This window comes from Pelophylax lessonae (genome assembly GCF_965119305.1).
Source record: "Pelophylax lessonae genome assembly, chromosome: 12".
In the NCBI taxonomy this organism is placed as follows: Eukaryota; Metazoa; Chordata; class Amphibia; order Anura; family Ranidae; genus Pelophylax; species Pelophylax lessonae.
The window spans coordinates 179,891,093-179,908,392 of record NC_138779.1 but is presented as its reverse complement, the minus strand read 5'-3'; the positions used below and the strand labels follow the sequence as shown (position 1 = coordinate 179,908,392).

Below are 17,300 nucleotides of genomic sequence, written 5' to 3'. Positions count from 1 at the left end.
TTAAATACTGGGTGTGGTCACATTTCACTAATAGTGGGAGGGTCTTAAAGGGGCATTAAATACCAGGAATGCATTATGTACAGAGTGCAGAGTTCAGCTGTGCGCTACACATACATACTTGCCAACTGTCCCGTCTGGCAAATAGGAGCATGTTCCGAGTAATCTACATTGTCCCGCCAAGCGTCCGTTAATCGGGCTGCCCATAAAAAAAATGGTTGCGGCCGACATCATAACTGTGCATGCGCCGTTCCGACTAAAAAGCTCGTACAAGCTTGGCCGAACGGGCGCATGCGCAGTTACTTAATGGCGCGGCCAGCGTTATATTTAAATAAAAAGCATGCCTTCTCGGCAGTGCCTTGCCAGTGCCGGCCAGCACAGCAGAGAAGGACCCCTGGAGAGTGAAGACACATTCACAGACATGAAGGTAGGTAGGATGAAAGCAACCATCTTATGTGCAAAAATATCTGCTAACATGACATGTGAATAAAGTGTCAAATGTGCTCAGGTGTGACCATACAAAAAACTGTAATATGTAAATATAAATAAAGTGCAAGGTGTAAATAAGTACGATAAAACCTTATTATACCAGATAGTATAATCGTACTTATTTATACGTCGCACTTTATTTACATTTTGCATTTTTTGTATGGTCACACCTGAGCACATTTCACACTTTAGAATTGCAGGGAATTGGGATGAGAATTTTAAACTTTAGGCAGAAGTAGTGCAGCTGAATGGGAGAATTATTCCAACTCTGCTACTTTGGCCTTAAATTTGAAAATCCCGTTTCAATTTCCTGTAATTCTCTCTTTTTTGAGTGGACCCTATAATCTGATATGTAGGCGATTAATTAAGTAAGAGATTAATTATGCGGAGTGGGTGGAGCTTCAGGGAAGTGGGTGTTGTAGGTGTAGCAGAATTGCCAGCCATTTTGCTGGATGTGGGTCCACCAGGGTCACCGCTAGCAACAACAGCACATTTAAGTATGTACGCCAAGTGAGAGCACTGAGACAGGAAACAGTCCAGCATCTTTGGGTTTTGTATTTATTTAGGAACTTGGATGGGAGAAGCTAATGAGTGGGATACTCCTCTGGCTCAACTATTCACAAGGTAATGGGACAACTGAGAAAAATGCCTCTTGACGCTGACTTGACGCCGGCTAAATGCCGTTCAACGCCGGTTGGTGCTTGTTATTGCTGACTTGCTGTCTGTTAATGCCCCTTTCACACATACGGCCCATTCAGTTCATCAGTTCAGTCACATCAAAATTAATCAGTTTTTCATCCATTTTTCATCCGTTTTTCGTCCGTTTTCATCCGTTTTTCATCCATTTTTCATCCGTTTTTCATCCATTGTTCATCTGGTTTTTTTTAGATCCACTACCAATGCAGAAATGGATGAAAAACTGACCGTTTGTCCATTTACATCTGTTACGATCCGTTTTTTTGACGGATGAAAAATAGGGCATTCATCCGTTCCAAAAAACGGACATTGATGGAAGCGGATGAAAACGGATGTTAACGGATGATCATCCATTGTCATCCCTTTTTACATAGAGTTGCATTGATGTCCGTTTTTCATCCGTCAACGGATGGATGAAAAACGGACAAACGGACCGTATGTGTGAAAGGGGCCGAACACTTGACTGCCTTTGACACTCCCCGGTGACACAAAGTCCTTTGTACTGCTCCCTTTAGCCCTCCTGGCTGAGGTAGCTACTTGTAAACACTGCTGCAACTCTTAACTCTTCAGGGCCCACACCAGCACCCTCTTTACAGACTTCTCTTCAGGGCTTAGACTCTGGCACCCCCTTTCTAAGCCTCCTCTACTGGCTAGCTGGCTCCCGGATCCCTCTGACCTTCTGGAGTGGTCCCCTCTCCTAGGCAGCCCCCTGGGCAGTTTACAGTACTCACGACACTGCTTTCCCGGAAACGTCCGCCCCAACAACTCCACTTGGTCCACAGCACACTGGATCCATTTTCTACAGCTCAGCTCGCTGTCCTCTAGGCCAACCGCCCAGGACACCTTCCTCACGCTGACAGGAGGAGGGACAGCCGTCACCCTCCTCCTGGGACTCTGCTTCCCACCAAAGATGCTCTGTCATGTGCTCCCCACAGACTTATACCCCCTCCCAGGATGCCTTGCGGCATATTCTGCCCTCTGGGATAGATACAAGCCCCGGTGTGCTATTGGTCAGGTTTCCTCCACTGTCCAATGAGAGCCCCCCCCGTGAACACAGTGGGGAGACTCCCCAAACCTAACAGTCACACCTGAAAGCACATGACAGCCTAGCTGAACATTTAGGCCCATCTGATAAGCAGACAAGACCCCCCTTTATAGTGTGCCTAGCACCTACTTGGGAGGGTGCTACATCAGTAATTGATAGCTGTGCCACAAAGTGTCCCTGGAAATGTTTTTCAAATGTTGGCAACTATGCACATAGAGTGCAGAGTTCAGGTGTGCACTACACATAGAGTGCAGAGTTCAGGTGTGCGCTACACATAGAGTGCAGACTTTAGCCTTCTTCCGCAGCTGTCCACCTCTGCACCCCTCATCCACATCCCACTTTCACCCCTCTTCCCAGCCGGCTCTAGAACCTCCCAGCACATTTTAGGTGGCTCTGCCTCTCTCACCTGCAGGGAGATCGTCAAATGGGGGTGTCAACATCTGCACTGTACCCCAGACACCTACATCTCCCTTGTACCTATCCTGCACTCAGTGTGAGCCACTCAGGAGACCAGATATGTGAGAGCTGTTGAGAGACAAGCTGTCACTTGTAAACACAAAAGCTGGACTTCTGTGTTTACAAGTGCTAGTGGTGGGCAGGGAGCAGAGGGCCTGAGTCAGAGTTGGTGGAACCGAGTTCCACCAAGTTCCAGCTGAAAAGAAGCCCTGCTAAAATGTGATAGAGGTACTAACCCTTCTCCACTGAAAAGCTGTTTCATTGCTGTGTTAAGGCATTTCCCCCTTACTTCATATAGGAGGAGGACCTCCAAAACCCAGAGTTGGGCTTAAAGGTGAACTCCAACCTTACCTTTAGTTTTCTTTAGGCTCCTCTCCTGTACTTTTTACTCTGCTTTCAATACGCACTGGAGGTTATTTACTAAAATTTGAGATTGCAAAATCTAGTGCAGCTGTGCATAGAAACCAATCAGATTCCAGGTTTTATTGCCAAAGCTTAATTTAACAAGCTGAAGTTATAAGCCGATTGGCTACCGTGGACAGCGTCCCCAGATTCTGAGTGTGCCAGTAATTCTCTTCCACTGTGAGCTCCTCACAATGTGCTAATATTATAAGCTGATGAAAGTCAGATAGAGCCCAGGTAAGTTCCTGGCTGGAGGACCTCTAGCATCATCCTACTCACTCCTCCCCAGCCTGACCCACCCCACCCCTTTTAACCACCTCAATACTGGGCATTTTCAACCCCTTCCTTCCCAGACCAATTTTCAGCTTTCAGTGCTCTCGTATTTTGAATGACAATTACTCAGTCATGCTACACTGTACCCAAATTAAATTTTCTATCATTTTGTTCACACAAATAGAGCTTTCTTCTGGTGGTATTTATTCACCACTGGGTTTTTTATTTTTTTGTGATATAAGCGAAAAAAGAGCAAAAATTAATTATTTTCTACTTTCTGTTTCAAAAGAAATCCAATAAAACCAAATTTCATCATAAATTTAGGCCAGAATGTATTCTGCTACATGTCTTTGGTAAAAAAAAAAAAAATCCTGATAAGTGTATGATAATAGGTTTGTGTGAAAGTTATAGAGTCTACAAGCTAGGCTACGTATCATTGAAAATTGATCAATCCTGATGTACTGACTACCTATCTTGTTTCTTGAGGCCCTAAAATGTCAGGACAGTACAAATACCCCCCAAATTACCCATTTTTGTAAAGAGGACAGTCTAAGGTATTTAGTAAGAAGCATAGTGAGTTTTTTGAAGTTGCAATTTTTGCCCACAATAGTTTGGGTAATGAATATTTTTTTCCCACACAAAATGATCATATTAACAAGTTATTTATTTATTATGGCATAGATAAACTTGCAATTACACCCCAAAATATATTCTGCTACTCCTCCTGAGTATGGTGATACCACATGTGTGAGACTTTTCCACAAAATGGCCACATGCAGAGGCGCGGCATCCAAGTAGCACTGTCAGGCGTTCTAAAGGCATAAATTACACATTTCATTTCCTGAGTACCGATCACATTTGTGAAGGCCCTGGAGCACCAGGATAATAGAATTACCCACAAAATTACCCATTTTTGGAAAGAAAACACCCCAATGTATACTCTACGAGGCATAATGAATCTTTCGAACATGTCATTTTTTTCCCACAAGTTTTTAGAAATTGTGGAAAGAAAATGAAAACGTATTTTTTTTTTTTTTTTTTTTACACAAAGTTGTCAATTTAGAAGATATTTCTAACACATAGCATGTACATAGCAAAAATTACACCCCAAAATACATTCACCTATCACATTTGTGAAGGCTATGTGACAGATGTTGATCATCGGGATGTGGCAGATCACAGACAGATGTGGCAGATGATCACGGACAGATGTGGCAGATGATCACGGACAGATGTGGCAGATGAAGTGCGCCAGATGATCACGAACACACATAAGACATTATTAAAATGGTAAAAAGTATATCACCAAAATTGTGGAAGGCTCATTCCACCCCCAAAAATATGAAAAATATATTCAAAAACGTAACACTCTATATACTTATACTGCATCCCAGACTCCTTGTAAATTGAGTTGAAAAAAAAAAAAAAAAAAACAATTCCATAAAGTCAATGAATCACGAAAAGGAGAGAAAAGGTATCCTAAAGAAAAAAAAAAAGCTGTAATGAAATTAAGCTGTAAAGCCTTTTCCTATGAGCAGATCATCTCATGTCAGGTGTTTGAATTGACTGAAAATTAGAGTACGGATCCCATATATATTCTGTGGTCAAGAGGAGACATTTAATAGTTCAATTATTGAATTCATGAAATTGGAAATGATCTCAACATCTCCCTTGCACAATGAAGTTTAAAAGTCCATAGTGACATGCTTGTACAATTAAGCAGGCAGCAAGTGATAGGTTGTATTGCAGAGCTACTTCTTATGAATACATCTTTTTAGTACAGAATATTATGTTCATTCAGATGCTTGATGTGGATTTCATATGCAGACCAGGGTCCAGAGGAGATCTTTTATTATGCGAAAGTTTTTGTTCCTAATTCATTAAAAAAACTTCAAGAGGTAGTCAACTGAAATGGTTTTCACTTCACAGGTGTGCCCTGTCAGGTTTAATAAGTGTGATTTCTTGCCTTATAAATGGGGTTGGGACTATCAGTTGTGTTGTGCAGAAGTCATGTGGATACACAGCTGATAGTCCTACTGAATAGACTGTTAGAATTTGTATTATGGCAAGAAAAAAGCAGCTAAGTACAGGAAAACGAGTGGCCATCATTACTTTAAGAAATGAAGGTCAGTCAGTCCGAAAAATTGGGAAAACTTTGAAAGTGTCCCCAAGTGCAGTAACAAAAACCATCAAGCGCTACAAAGAAACTGGCTCACATGCGGACCGCCCCAGGAAAGGAAGACCAAGAGTCACCTCTGCTGCGGAGGATAAGTTCATCCGAGTCACCAGCCTCAGAAATCGCAGGTTAACAGCAGCTCAGATTAGAGACCAGGTCAATGGCACACGGAGTTCTAGCAGCAGACACATCTCTAGAACAACTGTTAAGAGGAGACTGTGTGAATCAGGCCTTCATGGTAGAATATCTGCTAGGAAACCACTACTATAGAAAGGCAACAAGCAGAAGAGACTTGTTTGGGCTAAAGAACACAAGGAATGGACATTAGACCAGTGGAAATCTGTGCTTTGGAAAATTACGGTAAGTATTTGATACAATTTTCCATTTTCCTGACGCCAACATGGCAGCATACACATGATAAATAATGAGCTTCTGAGAAGAAAGGTTTTGTGTTGCAAACTCAGTCTTTATTTTAACCTGTAGACATAGATGCCTGAATAGTTCTTCTCCCAAACTCCACCGTAGTAAGAGCTGCTGGATCCACCCTGTAATGTTTCAGAAACGTATGGCGGGAAGACCAGCTAGCTGCTCTGCACACTGTCTCCAGAGACACCCCTGCACGTGCTGCCCAGGATGATGACACTGCTCTGGTCGAATGAGCCCTTACCACCTCCAGAGGTTCCTCCCCAACCGCTCTATATGCATTTTGAATGGTTTTGACTATCCATGCTGATATTGTTCTGGATGAGGCATCCTTCCCCTTCATTTTTCCGGAAGGAATGATGAAAAGCCTCTCAGATTGTCTGAAGGCGGCTGTTGCCTGTAGATAGGCCTTTAGGATCCTGGGGATGTCCAGTTCCTGGAGGTTGGCCTCTGACTCCTCTGGAAATCCCGATAGAACCCATTCACTATTGAGATGAAATATCGAAGCCACTTTAGGCACAAAGTGATCCAGTGGCCTTAATACCAATCTATCCGGGAAAAAAGTTGTATACGGGACAGTAGCACCCAGGGCCTGAAGCTCTGACACTCTCCCGCCTGAAGTTATGGCAATTAGGAAGGCAGTTTTTAGAGTGATATTCCCTAATGAACAGTCCTGCGTTGGAGCAAACAGGGGTTGTGTCAGGAAATTTAGGACTACCACCAGGTACCATTGGGGAAACCTATTTCTCTTCGGAGGGCGAAGCCTAAGAACTGCTCTCATAAACCGTTCCACTAGCGGATTTGCTGACCATTTTTTCTGTGTAAAGGCTGAGATGGCCCGAAACTTGAACCTTCAGAGAGCTTAGACTTAACCCTAGATCTAGCCCTGTCTGCAGAAAAGAAAGGATCTGCAAATATTGGGGTTACTTGGTTCGAACTGCCGGTTGGCCGCAAAGCTTGCAAACTTCTCCCATATCCTGGTGTATATGGTGTTCGTGGAGCTCTTCCTGGAGCTTTGCAGTGTACGTATGACTTCTGGTGAACATCCTAGGTCTTGTAACCCTTGCCTTTCAACCTCCCGGCCGCTAGGGCCAGCCGAGATGGATTCGCGTGTAGCATGTCTCCTTGCACTAGGAGAAGCGGGGTTTCTGGCAGCATGATCGGAGGACAGTTTGGCCAGTATGGAAGTATCGTAATGACTACCAGATTCTCTGCCAGTAGTCTCCTCGGAAACTTCAGTATTAGTGAGATTGGAGGAAAGACGTAGGCCAGTTGTGCCCTCCACACACGTGTCAAGGCGTCGGTCCCCTCTGCCATTGGGTGAGGGTAGCGCGTGAGGAAGCGGGTTACCTTGTAGTTGTTCGAGGAAGCAGAGAGATCTATTTGCGAAAGCCCCCACTGGAGGACGATCTGCTCGAACACTTCCGGGTGAAGAGCCCATTCGTTGGGATTCCTGAGAGAAGGTCCGCTTCTATGTTTTGTCTGCCTGACAGATATATTGCCCTTAGATCTGCCAGGTGTTGTTGTGCCAATGCCATTATTGGTTCTACCTCTGCTAGGAGAGAATGACTGGGTGTTCCTCCTTGCCTTTGTATATATGCCACTGCTGCCGTATTGTCCATGCAGATTAGGACTGGACGCCCCTGTATGTAGGGTAGTAGGGTGGTTAGTGCCATAAAGGCTGCCCGAAGCTCCAGGATGTTGGAGACGAGACCCTCTGTCGGGAATTCCCATCTGCCCTGAGTCATGTGTGTTTCGCAAGTGGCTCCCCACCCTGCTGCACTTGTATCCGTAGTAACCGTGATCCAGTCTTGTGGACCCAACGGCCGGTGTCTCAATAGGGTATCTTGGCGTGTCCACCACCAAAGACTTTGACTCATTTGAAAGCTGTCCCTGATGGGTTGGGCTAGCCGCAGTTTTCTCCACTGCACTAGGAAGCCCAGCTGGAAGATTCTGAGTCTCCAATGTGCCCATGGAAGCATCGGGATACAGGACACCATGGTCCCTAATAGGCTCATACATTGGGCTGCTGACATCACTGATGTTGCTAGGGCCTGCTGTATCTTTTCCCTTATCTTGGGGATTTTTTGTAAAGATAAAGAGACTGCGGTCTCTTGGGTATTGAATTGGGCTCCTAGATAGACCATATTACGCGTAGGTTCCAGCTGGCTTTTCTGTAGGTTTACTATCCACCCGAATGTCCTTAGGGTGGCCAAGAGTAAGTCTCTTTGCTGATGTAAGAGGTCTAAACTTTGGGATACAAGAATAATATCGTCCAAAAAAAGGTGGACCCTGAGCCCTCTCTCTCTGAGGGGGGCTAAGACTGCAATTAGAACCTTAGTAAAGGTTCGTAGGGACGTTGACAGCCCGAAGGGGAGGCAGACAAATTGGAAGTGGTCTTCCCCTAACGCGAACCTCGGGAACTTTTGATATGCCTCGTGTATTGGGACGTGCAGATATGCGTCCTGCAGATCCACTGAGATCATCCAGTCCCCTGGTTGGATTATCGTGTTGAGAGACTCCATTTTGAACCTCTCCAACCAGATGAACTGGTTCAACCTCTTGAGGTCTATCACTGACCTGAAACCTCCTGTTTTTTTTCTGGACCAGGAACAGAGGCGAGTAGAATCCTGTAAACCTCTGACCGGCAGGAACTACTACGATCGCCTCCTGATTCAGCAGGATATTGATATACTCCTGGAGTGCTGACATCTTTGAGGGAGACTGTGATGTTTTGGTGGGGGTAAAGGAATACTCTGGGGGGTGCCCTGCCGGACTGGGGGGTGCCCTGCCGGACTGTGGACTGCACCCACCGGTCCTGACACTGATCCTGCCAGATTTGGGCAAATCTGAGCAATCGTGCCCCGAACGTTGTCCTCTGCACTGGCTTGATGTCAAAAGGGCTTCTGGGAGGCAGGGGGATTTGGAGTTCTCAGGAAGGTGGATTGAGCGCCTCTCCAGTTCCTTCTAGAGTCCCTGTTGAACCGAGAGTTTCCGTATTACTGGAACCTATTCAGTATCCCTCTGGAGGGTCGTCCCCTTTGTCTCCTAGTTTTTCTGTCTTGAGGCAGAAGACCCGACCTTCCGCCCGTAACTCTGGAGATGGCCTTCTCCAATTTTTGGCCAAATAAGGCTTTTCCGTCGAAGGGAAGCTTGCAGCAATTTTGCTTCGACGAAGGGTCTGCCGCCCAGGGTTTTAGCCACAGGGCTCTCTTGGCTGTCACCAAGCTGAGCATCGCTCTGGCGGACCACCTGATAATATCTGTGGCCGCTTCCCCCGTGAAGTCCGCAGCGAGTTTTATCTCATCCAGAGCTTTAATAATCTGGTCTTTCGGCAGTTGGCTATTGATGGCGCATTCCAAATTCTGCGTCCAAACTCTTATGGCGCTTGCCACAGATGTTAATGCCACTGCTGGTTTACAGGTGTTACCTGCTGCAAGGTAGGCTTTTTTTAAGTCAGTGTCGATACGCCTGTCTAGAACATCCCTGAAGGAGGAGGAGGAATCCTCCATTGGAAGGGTTACATTTTTGGCCAGTCTGGTGACTGCCGCGTCCACCACCGCTGGATTGGACAATGACGCCCTGTCTTCTTCTGTGAGGGGGTATAGTTTCTGGAGTCTACTGGAAGAAGCGGATCTTCTTTCTCCCTTCTCCCATTCCTCCTGAAACAGACCTCTTATTTCTGTCATAAAAGGGAAGGTAGCGACCTGCTTTTGCAGTCTGGGGTAGTAAGTCTTCCCCTTCTTTTGGCGGGGTTCCGGGTCCTCCCATTCCAGTGCCGCCTTTACGGCTTTTATAAATGGGGAAACCATGGAAAATTCAAATCCAGAGTCCTCTGGGTCCTCTGCCGAGGAAGAGGTTATATCCTCACCTTCTCCCCGGATGTTCTGCTGTGTCACTGAACCTGGGGATTCAGCTCGCGGGATCCGCTGAGCTGGCATTATCCCCGACGTACCGGGCCTTTCCCTTTCCGAGGAGGCTGGGATGGCAGGATCATGAGCCGGTATGGGGACCGTGACTTGCTCACTTGCCATTGGATGCATCAAGTGTCCCGAAAATTCTGCCAGTGAGTCTTGAACTACCCTTTTCAGCAGGGTTGAGACTTGTTGGCTTTAAACCTCTTGGTCTCTGGCTAGTTGTCTGAAGCAGAGACTGCATACTAATTTGCCCTGCCCTGGAAAAACTTTGGTGATCCAGAGAGGCTCTGGACCTCGTGTAGCGGGAATGCGAGCGGCTGGGGCTGAAATAGATAAAAAGGCACGCTCGTCAGGGCATAGGGCACTCTTTTTTCCCGCTTCTTCTTACTTACCCGATGTTGTATCTTACCTGATATGGTGGTGGTCTTGTGTGTGTGGCGGTAAGCTCATGTTGAAAATGGAATACCGAAAGGTGCAGGGGGGGCTTAGTCATAGAGAGGAAAGGAAAGGAAGAGGAAAGATTTCTAATAATTTTTCTATCTATATACATGCAAAGATACCTTGTGACATGAAATGAACACCTATGTTTATTTAAATCTTTGCCAACACACTGAACCTTTATATATTTTTTATCACTATCCCCTCCCGCTGCCCCTTCGTAAAAACCCATAGAAAAAGGAAAAAAAATGTTTTTTTTAAATATATATATATATATATATATTTATACACACACAAACCCCCCCCCCCTTTTTATTTTTTAAATAGTCATAAAATACAAAAAACTGCCTTCTCTCTATTTCCTATCCCCCTCCCCCCCCCCCCTCTAACGTCCCCCCCTCTAACGTCCCCCCATAAGACACTTACCTGTTTTAGTAGACTGTCCGTGGCGTGCTGCTTTCTTGACGTCCTGTTCCTATGGACATGTTTTTCCTTGTTGGCTGGAGGGGGTTTAAATAGGCTGTTGAAATAGGCATGACCCTCCCCCCTCCCAGCTTTTTATAATAAAGTTAATTTGGATGAGGGAAATTACCTTTTCAACATACAATGACTTTTTTCAACTATACAACGAGCACACAGCAGCTACTAGATCACCAGGGAATGTTATACAACAGTCTACATATCGATATACATATAGGGGAATAATTTTGATGCAAACCCCTGCCCCCCCCCCCCCCTAACAGAGAAAAATCAAGGAAAGGAAGGAAAGAACCATGAGATATGCTGTCCCTGCTGCCATAAACAGATCCCACAACATGGAAGCCACGAGAGGGACACCATCTCTAATAAGAGAAGTCCTCACCACAGAAGACCACCAGAAGGGGTTCCTCACCTTGTTGGCGCCATTGGCATGCCTAAGATGCAGGACTTCGACCTGGGAGAGGCTGAACCCAGACGGAACTGCGACATAGTCGGTAGGTAAGAGCTTTTGTCTTGAATATGATGGTCTGTAGGTGTTGATCTTTTGAGGACAAAAAGGATAATTGGGAGGTTGCTCTCACTCACACTTTTATAGATTTAAACAGGTCCTGTGGGTGGATATAGGGGTGGAGCTATATCATGTGTATGCTGCCATGTTGGCGTCAGGAAAGGTGTTTTTTTTTTTTGCTTTTTTGTTTCAATAGACTTCAAAGAAGAAGCTGCAGAAAACAATGTAGTGCATTTTTACTGTGATTTTGTCGCAAATTGCGTTTTTAAATCTGCCCAACAACAAATTTTCATTAAAAAAATAAATAAAGCATACAAAATGCAAACTGCAGTAAAAACCACAGAAAGCACAGAAAAAAGCAGTTCAGAAACGCTCAAAAGCAATATAGGTGTGAATCGAGCCTAAAACAGATCACACCAGTGTAGGATTTTCCCTCTATTCTGTGTCTGTTACAACTCAAACATTTTGGATTTCCCACCTTTTTCTGTACCAGAGACATTGGTTTTGACGATAGCAGATACTGAGTTCAGTTTACAGATAGGATAAAGATCTGAATATTCTCACGTGTTCACAGAGATTGATCGTTCATTTAGCAGACTGGGAGCTGTGGGGATTTCTTGCTGGCACAGACTTCACACAGGCACTGCTGATGCTGACTTTGGTCAGGAGGCTCTGGGGGCTGTAGATAGGACCAACCCACTGCTTGGACAGCTTCTCCACATGGGACTGTAACAGAGTCCTCTCCAGTGACTGGGGCTTGGATAGATACTGCGTGCTCTTGCGCTCACTGCTGGTGGCCCACACACCAGACTGATCGATTGATGACCCAGCACCTGGGGACAGCTCACTTGCCCAGTCACTGCTGTCCCATCAGGCAGGATCTCTCTGAGCAAAGGAAGCTGGGCGGAGCTGGCATTTATACTCCCTGGGCATTTCCTGGAACTCAGGGGATGCTGGGAGCCCAGAGGATTGTGGGGAATTGAGTTAAAGGGACTTGCACCTGCATCTGGATAAAGGGGCACACCACTACAGGGCCATAAGAAAAACTTCCTGCGACAAGGTCCACGGTGAGGTCTCCCGGAAGTGGGGATGAGTACCTGTCAAAAATAGGTACCTGCTACCCCCTGGAAGGTGCCAAATACGGGGAAGCAAACAGGCAGTGCTTACCCTTTAGGGTGGCGCCCACTTTATTGGAATATAGACACATAATGATTTTTAAAATAAATCAAAGTCTGGGTGACCATTTCCGTTTTTCATTAGATTTATGTTAAAAATATAAGAACAGGGATAACACATATTGTATAAAATTGATAAATGTTTTATTACCATTGTATTATTATTACAAATTGCTTGCAAATAGCTTAGAGAACAGAAATGTCTTATACAAGAACTTTAAATAGTCTAAAATTATATCTGTGAAGATTGAAGTTATAGATTTAAATCTGTCTATCCTTATTTGCCTTATCAAATAACATATAAATATTATATATATATATATATATATATATATATATATATATATATATATATATATATATATATGTGTGTATATATGCACACACACACACACACACACGCAAGCGCGCGCACACACACACACACACACTGCTCAAAAAAATTAAAGAAACACTTTTTAATCAGAGTATAGCATCAAGTCAATAAAATTCCTGGCATATTGATGTGGTCAGTTAAGTAGCAGAGGGGGTTGGTAATCAGTTTCAGCTGCTTTGGTGTTAATGACATTAAAAACAGGTGCACTAGATGGGCAACAATGAGAAAACCTCCAAAATAGGAATGGCTTTACAGGTGGGGGCCACTGACATTTTTTTCTCTACTTACTGTATCTTTTCTGACTGTTTTTCACTAGTTTTGCATTTGGCTAGGGTCACCCTCACTATTGGTAGCATGAGGCGATACCTGGACCCTATAGAGGTTGCACAGACAATCCAACTCCTCCATGATTGCACCTCAATACACACCATTACTGGAAGGTTTGCTGTGTCTCCCAGCACAGTCTCAAGAGTATGGAGGAGATTCCAGGAGACAGGCAGTTACGCTAGGAGAGCTGGACAGGGCCGTAGAAGGTCCTTAACCCATCAGCAGGACCAGTGTCTGCTACTTTATGCAGGAAGGAACAGGATGAGCACTGCCAGAGCTCAACAAAATGATCTCCAGCAGGCAACTGGTGTGAATGTCTCTGACTAACAATCTGAAACAGACTTCATCAGGGTGGCCTGAGGGCCAAATGTCCTCTAGTGGGCTTTGTGCTTACTGCCTGGCACCGTGAGCTTGATTGGCATTTGCCATTTCACACCAGAATTGGCCGGTACGCCACTGGTGCCCTGTGCTTTTCACAGATGAGAGCAGGTTCACCCTGAGCACGTGACAGGTGTGAAAGGGTCTGGGAAAGCCGTGAAGAGCGTTATGCTGCCTGTAACATCGTTCAGCATGACCAGTTTGGTGGTGGGTCAGTGATGGTCTGGGGAGGCATATCCATGGAGGGATGCACAGATCTCATGTGGCGAGAGTATGCAGCCAGTTCCTGGAGGATGAAGGCATTGATATCAATGAATGACCCCCACGCTCGCCTGACCTAAATCCAATAGAACACCTCTGGGACGTTATGTTTCGGTCAATCCGACGCTGCCAGGTTGCACCTCAGTCTGTTCAGGAGCTCAGTGATGCCCTAGTCCAGATCTGGGAGGAAATACCCCAGGACACCATCCGTTATCTCATTAGGAGCCTGCCCCAACGTTGTCAGGCATGCATACACGTAGGGGCCATCCAAACTAGTGAGTGCTGAGGGGGGCCATACAAACTACTGAGTACCATTTTGAGTTGCTGCAATGAAAGTCCAGCAAAATGGACTAGCCTGATGCATCATTTTTTCATTTTGATGTTTGGGGTGTCTGAATTCAGCCCTCTGTAGGTTGATAATTTTCATTTCCATCAAAAGATGTGGCAACTTTTTTTCCAAACACATTACCCAGTCCATATCAGTATAGATATCTAGCATGCGACTTTTCCCCATTGAGATCTGATGTGTTTTCAAAGTGTTCCTTTAATTTTTTTAAACAGTGTATATATATATATATATACAGTATATATATATATATATATACAGTATATATACATATATATATATATATATATATATATATATATATATACATATATACAGTATATATATATATACATATATACAGTATATACATATATATATATATATATATACACACACACATTCACATTCATAGCTGGTGTATGGAATCCCAACCAGGACACTGGCTGCTTGGAGTTTGCAAGTTCTCCCTGTGCTTGTGTGGGTTTTCTCCATGTACTCCTGTTTCCTCCCACACTGGTTTATCAATTGGCTCCTGTCTACATTGGCCCTAGTATGTGAGGTAGAGATCTTTGATTAAGTGCAATGAGGGCAGTGACTGATATAAATGTACAAAATTTAAATTGTTGGTGATATATAAATATCTCTAATAATAATTAGGCTGGCTTTTTCCTGGTTTAGTCCATTTCATCTGTACTATCCCAAGAAGTGACCATGCATGGGGAAAAAAAAAAAAAGATAGTCAGTACATAAGAGTGGCATGAAATTATCATCACTTTTTCCGGTGCAGTAATGTTCCTGTACTTTTCTACAATTATAATAATTGTAATTTTGTCACCAGTCCATCCTTTCTTCAATGCTCCTCAGAATTGAAAGGACAGAACTTTGACTAGATAATGAGTCGGAGATTTCAAGGTTCAGATCACTGCTGGTTAGCGATGAGGCTCCAGTGCTGTGACTTAACTCATGAAGCAAACGCATGACCACCGGTATGATCTACACAGGACAAAATAAAAAAGTTACCACAAATAGGACACGCACATTGCTGATGGTCATATAAGTGTAAGGAACCGTCATTAGATAGGGATCTATTTTTTTCCACGTTTTCTACATTTAGAAATGCTGCAATGTATGAGATTACCGGTATGAAAAACCTAGATGGATGCTGATATATTCTGACCCTCAGGATCCATACTATTTCCTGTTTCCATAGTGAATCTGAACTTTTTATTTTCTGATTTAGCGCAAAGTGCACAGTGGCTAAGTGGTTAGCACTTCCGCCTAGTATCACTGGGAATGTTGGTTCAAATCCCAACCAGGACACTGCCTGCCTGGAATTTGCATGTTCTTCCTGTGCCTGCGTGGTACTGTGGTTTCTTCGCACACTCCAAAGACATGCTGGTAGGCTAATTGGCTCCTATCTAAGTTGGCCCTAGTATACAGTATGTATGTAAGTTAGGGACCTGAGATTGTAAGCTCCTTGAGGGCGGGGACTACTGTGAATGTGCAATATATATGTATGTAAAGCACTGCGTAAATGGACGATGCTATATAAGTACCTGTAATAAATAAGTGTTAAGCCTTCGTACACACGCAACGAATTTCCGCCGACCGGTCGTCCATCTTTTGTCCAGAGTGGTGTTTTGTTGGTTGGAATGTGCTCTAGACTGCACACGAATTTTCCCACACGACAGAATTCTACTTCAGAAGTGATGTCATGTGTTGGTTTGCTTTCTTTGTGTTCTGTCTTCTCTGAGCATGCCCAATCTTGCTCAGAAGATTTTTCCCTGTCGAAATCTGTACTGACTGCACGAAAATCGGACGTGTTTTGACGGAGGACAAACATTTTATAGCCTGCACACCAGAATTTTTTCGGCCGAAAAGTCGGAGTTGGTTGTCGGAAGCATCATACTAACAAGCCGAAAATCGGCAGATCGGTCGTCGGACGAAAATTCCCGGCCGAATTTCGACGTGTGTACGGGCCTTAAGTCAGTATGTGCTGCTAGTGACCCATTTGCTGCAGTGAGCATCGCCTATGTCAGGATCGCTAAAGAGACTGCCTGTCTTTCCCTATTGAATTGTTCCCTCTGTGGCTGAGACAGTGAGATGTCGCTCCCATCACTAGTGACTGAGATATTTTGCTACCTCTGTCTACAGAGGGAGCGATTCCATAGGGACAGACAGGAACCCTCTTAGCCATCCTGTCAGTGGTGACTTTGACAAATGGCCAGTGGCAGAATCATGCGACTGACATCAGCCTTCTGTGTTTAGTTTACATACAGTGCCACCAGAAAGTAGTCAAAGCGCTTCACTTTTTCCACATTTTGTTATGTTACAGCCTTATTCTAAAATAGATAAAATTCATTATTTTCCTCAAAATTCTACATACAATACCCCATGTTGACAACATGAAAGAATTTTGTTTGAAATCTTCGTAAATTTATAAAAAAAAGAAAATCACACGTACATAAGTATTCACAGCCTTTGCCATGACACTCAAAATTAAGCTCAGGTGCATCCTGTTTCCACTGATCATCCTTGAGAGGTTTCTACAACTTGATTGGAGCCCACCTGTGGTAAATTCAGTTGATTGGACATGATTTGGAAAGGCACACACCTGTCTATATAAGGTCCCATAGGTAACAGTGCGTGTCAAAGCACAAACCAAGCCATGAAGTCTAAGGAATTGTCTGTAGATTTCCGAGACAGGATTGTATAGAGCCACAGATCCGGGGAAGGGTACAGAAATATTTCTGCAGCATTGAAGGTTCCAAAGAGCACCGTGAATGAAAGAAGTTTGAAACCACCAGGACTCTTCTTAGAAAGGGACTTTCAGCCAAACTGAGCGTTTGGGGGGGAAAGGGTCTTAGTCAGGGAGGTGACCAAGAACCTGATGGTCACTCTGACAGAGCTTCAATATTTCTCTGTGGAGAGAGGAGAACCTTCCAAAAGAACAACCATTTCTGCTGAACTTTACCAATCAGGTCTGTATGGTAGAATGGCCAGACAGAAGCCACTCCTCAGTAAAAGGCACTTGACTGCCCATTTGGAATTTGACAAAAAGTACCTGAAGGACTCTCAGACCATGAGAAACAAAATTCTCTGGTCTGATGAAACAAGGATTGAACTCTTTGGCCTCAATGGCAAGCATCAAGTCT

General features: G+C 44.4%; 1 protein-coding gene across 1 annotated transcript in view; it reads right to left on the bottom strand.

The window, feature by feature from the left end:
- Nucleotides 1-14,925: 14,925 nt before the first annotated feature.
- LOC309568316 (uncharacterized protein) overlaps nucleotides 14,926-17,300 on the bottom strand; it is a 240,500-nt gene continuing 238,125 nt past the window's right edge. Inside the window, exon 22 of the mRNA XM_082273980.1 lies at nucleotides 14,926-15,138. Coding sequence (XP_082130106.1) covers nucleotides 14,977-15,138 — 162 coding nt within the window. The 3' untranslated portion in view covers nucleotides 14,926-14,976. The remainder of the gene's footprint in view (nucleotides 15,139-17,300) is intronic.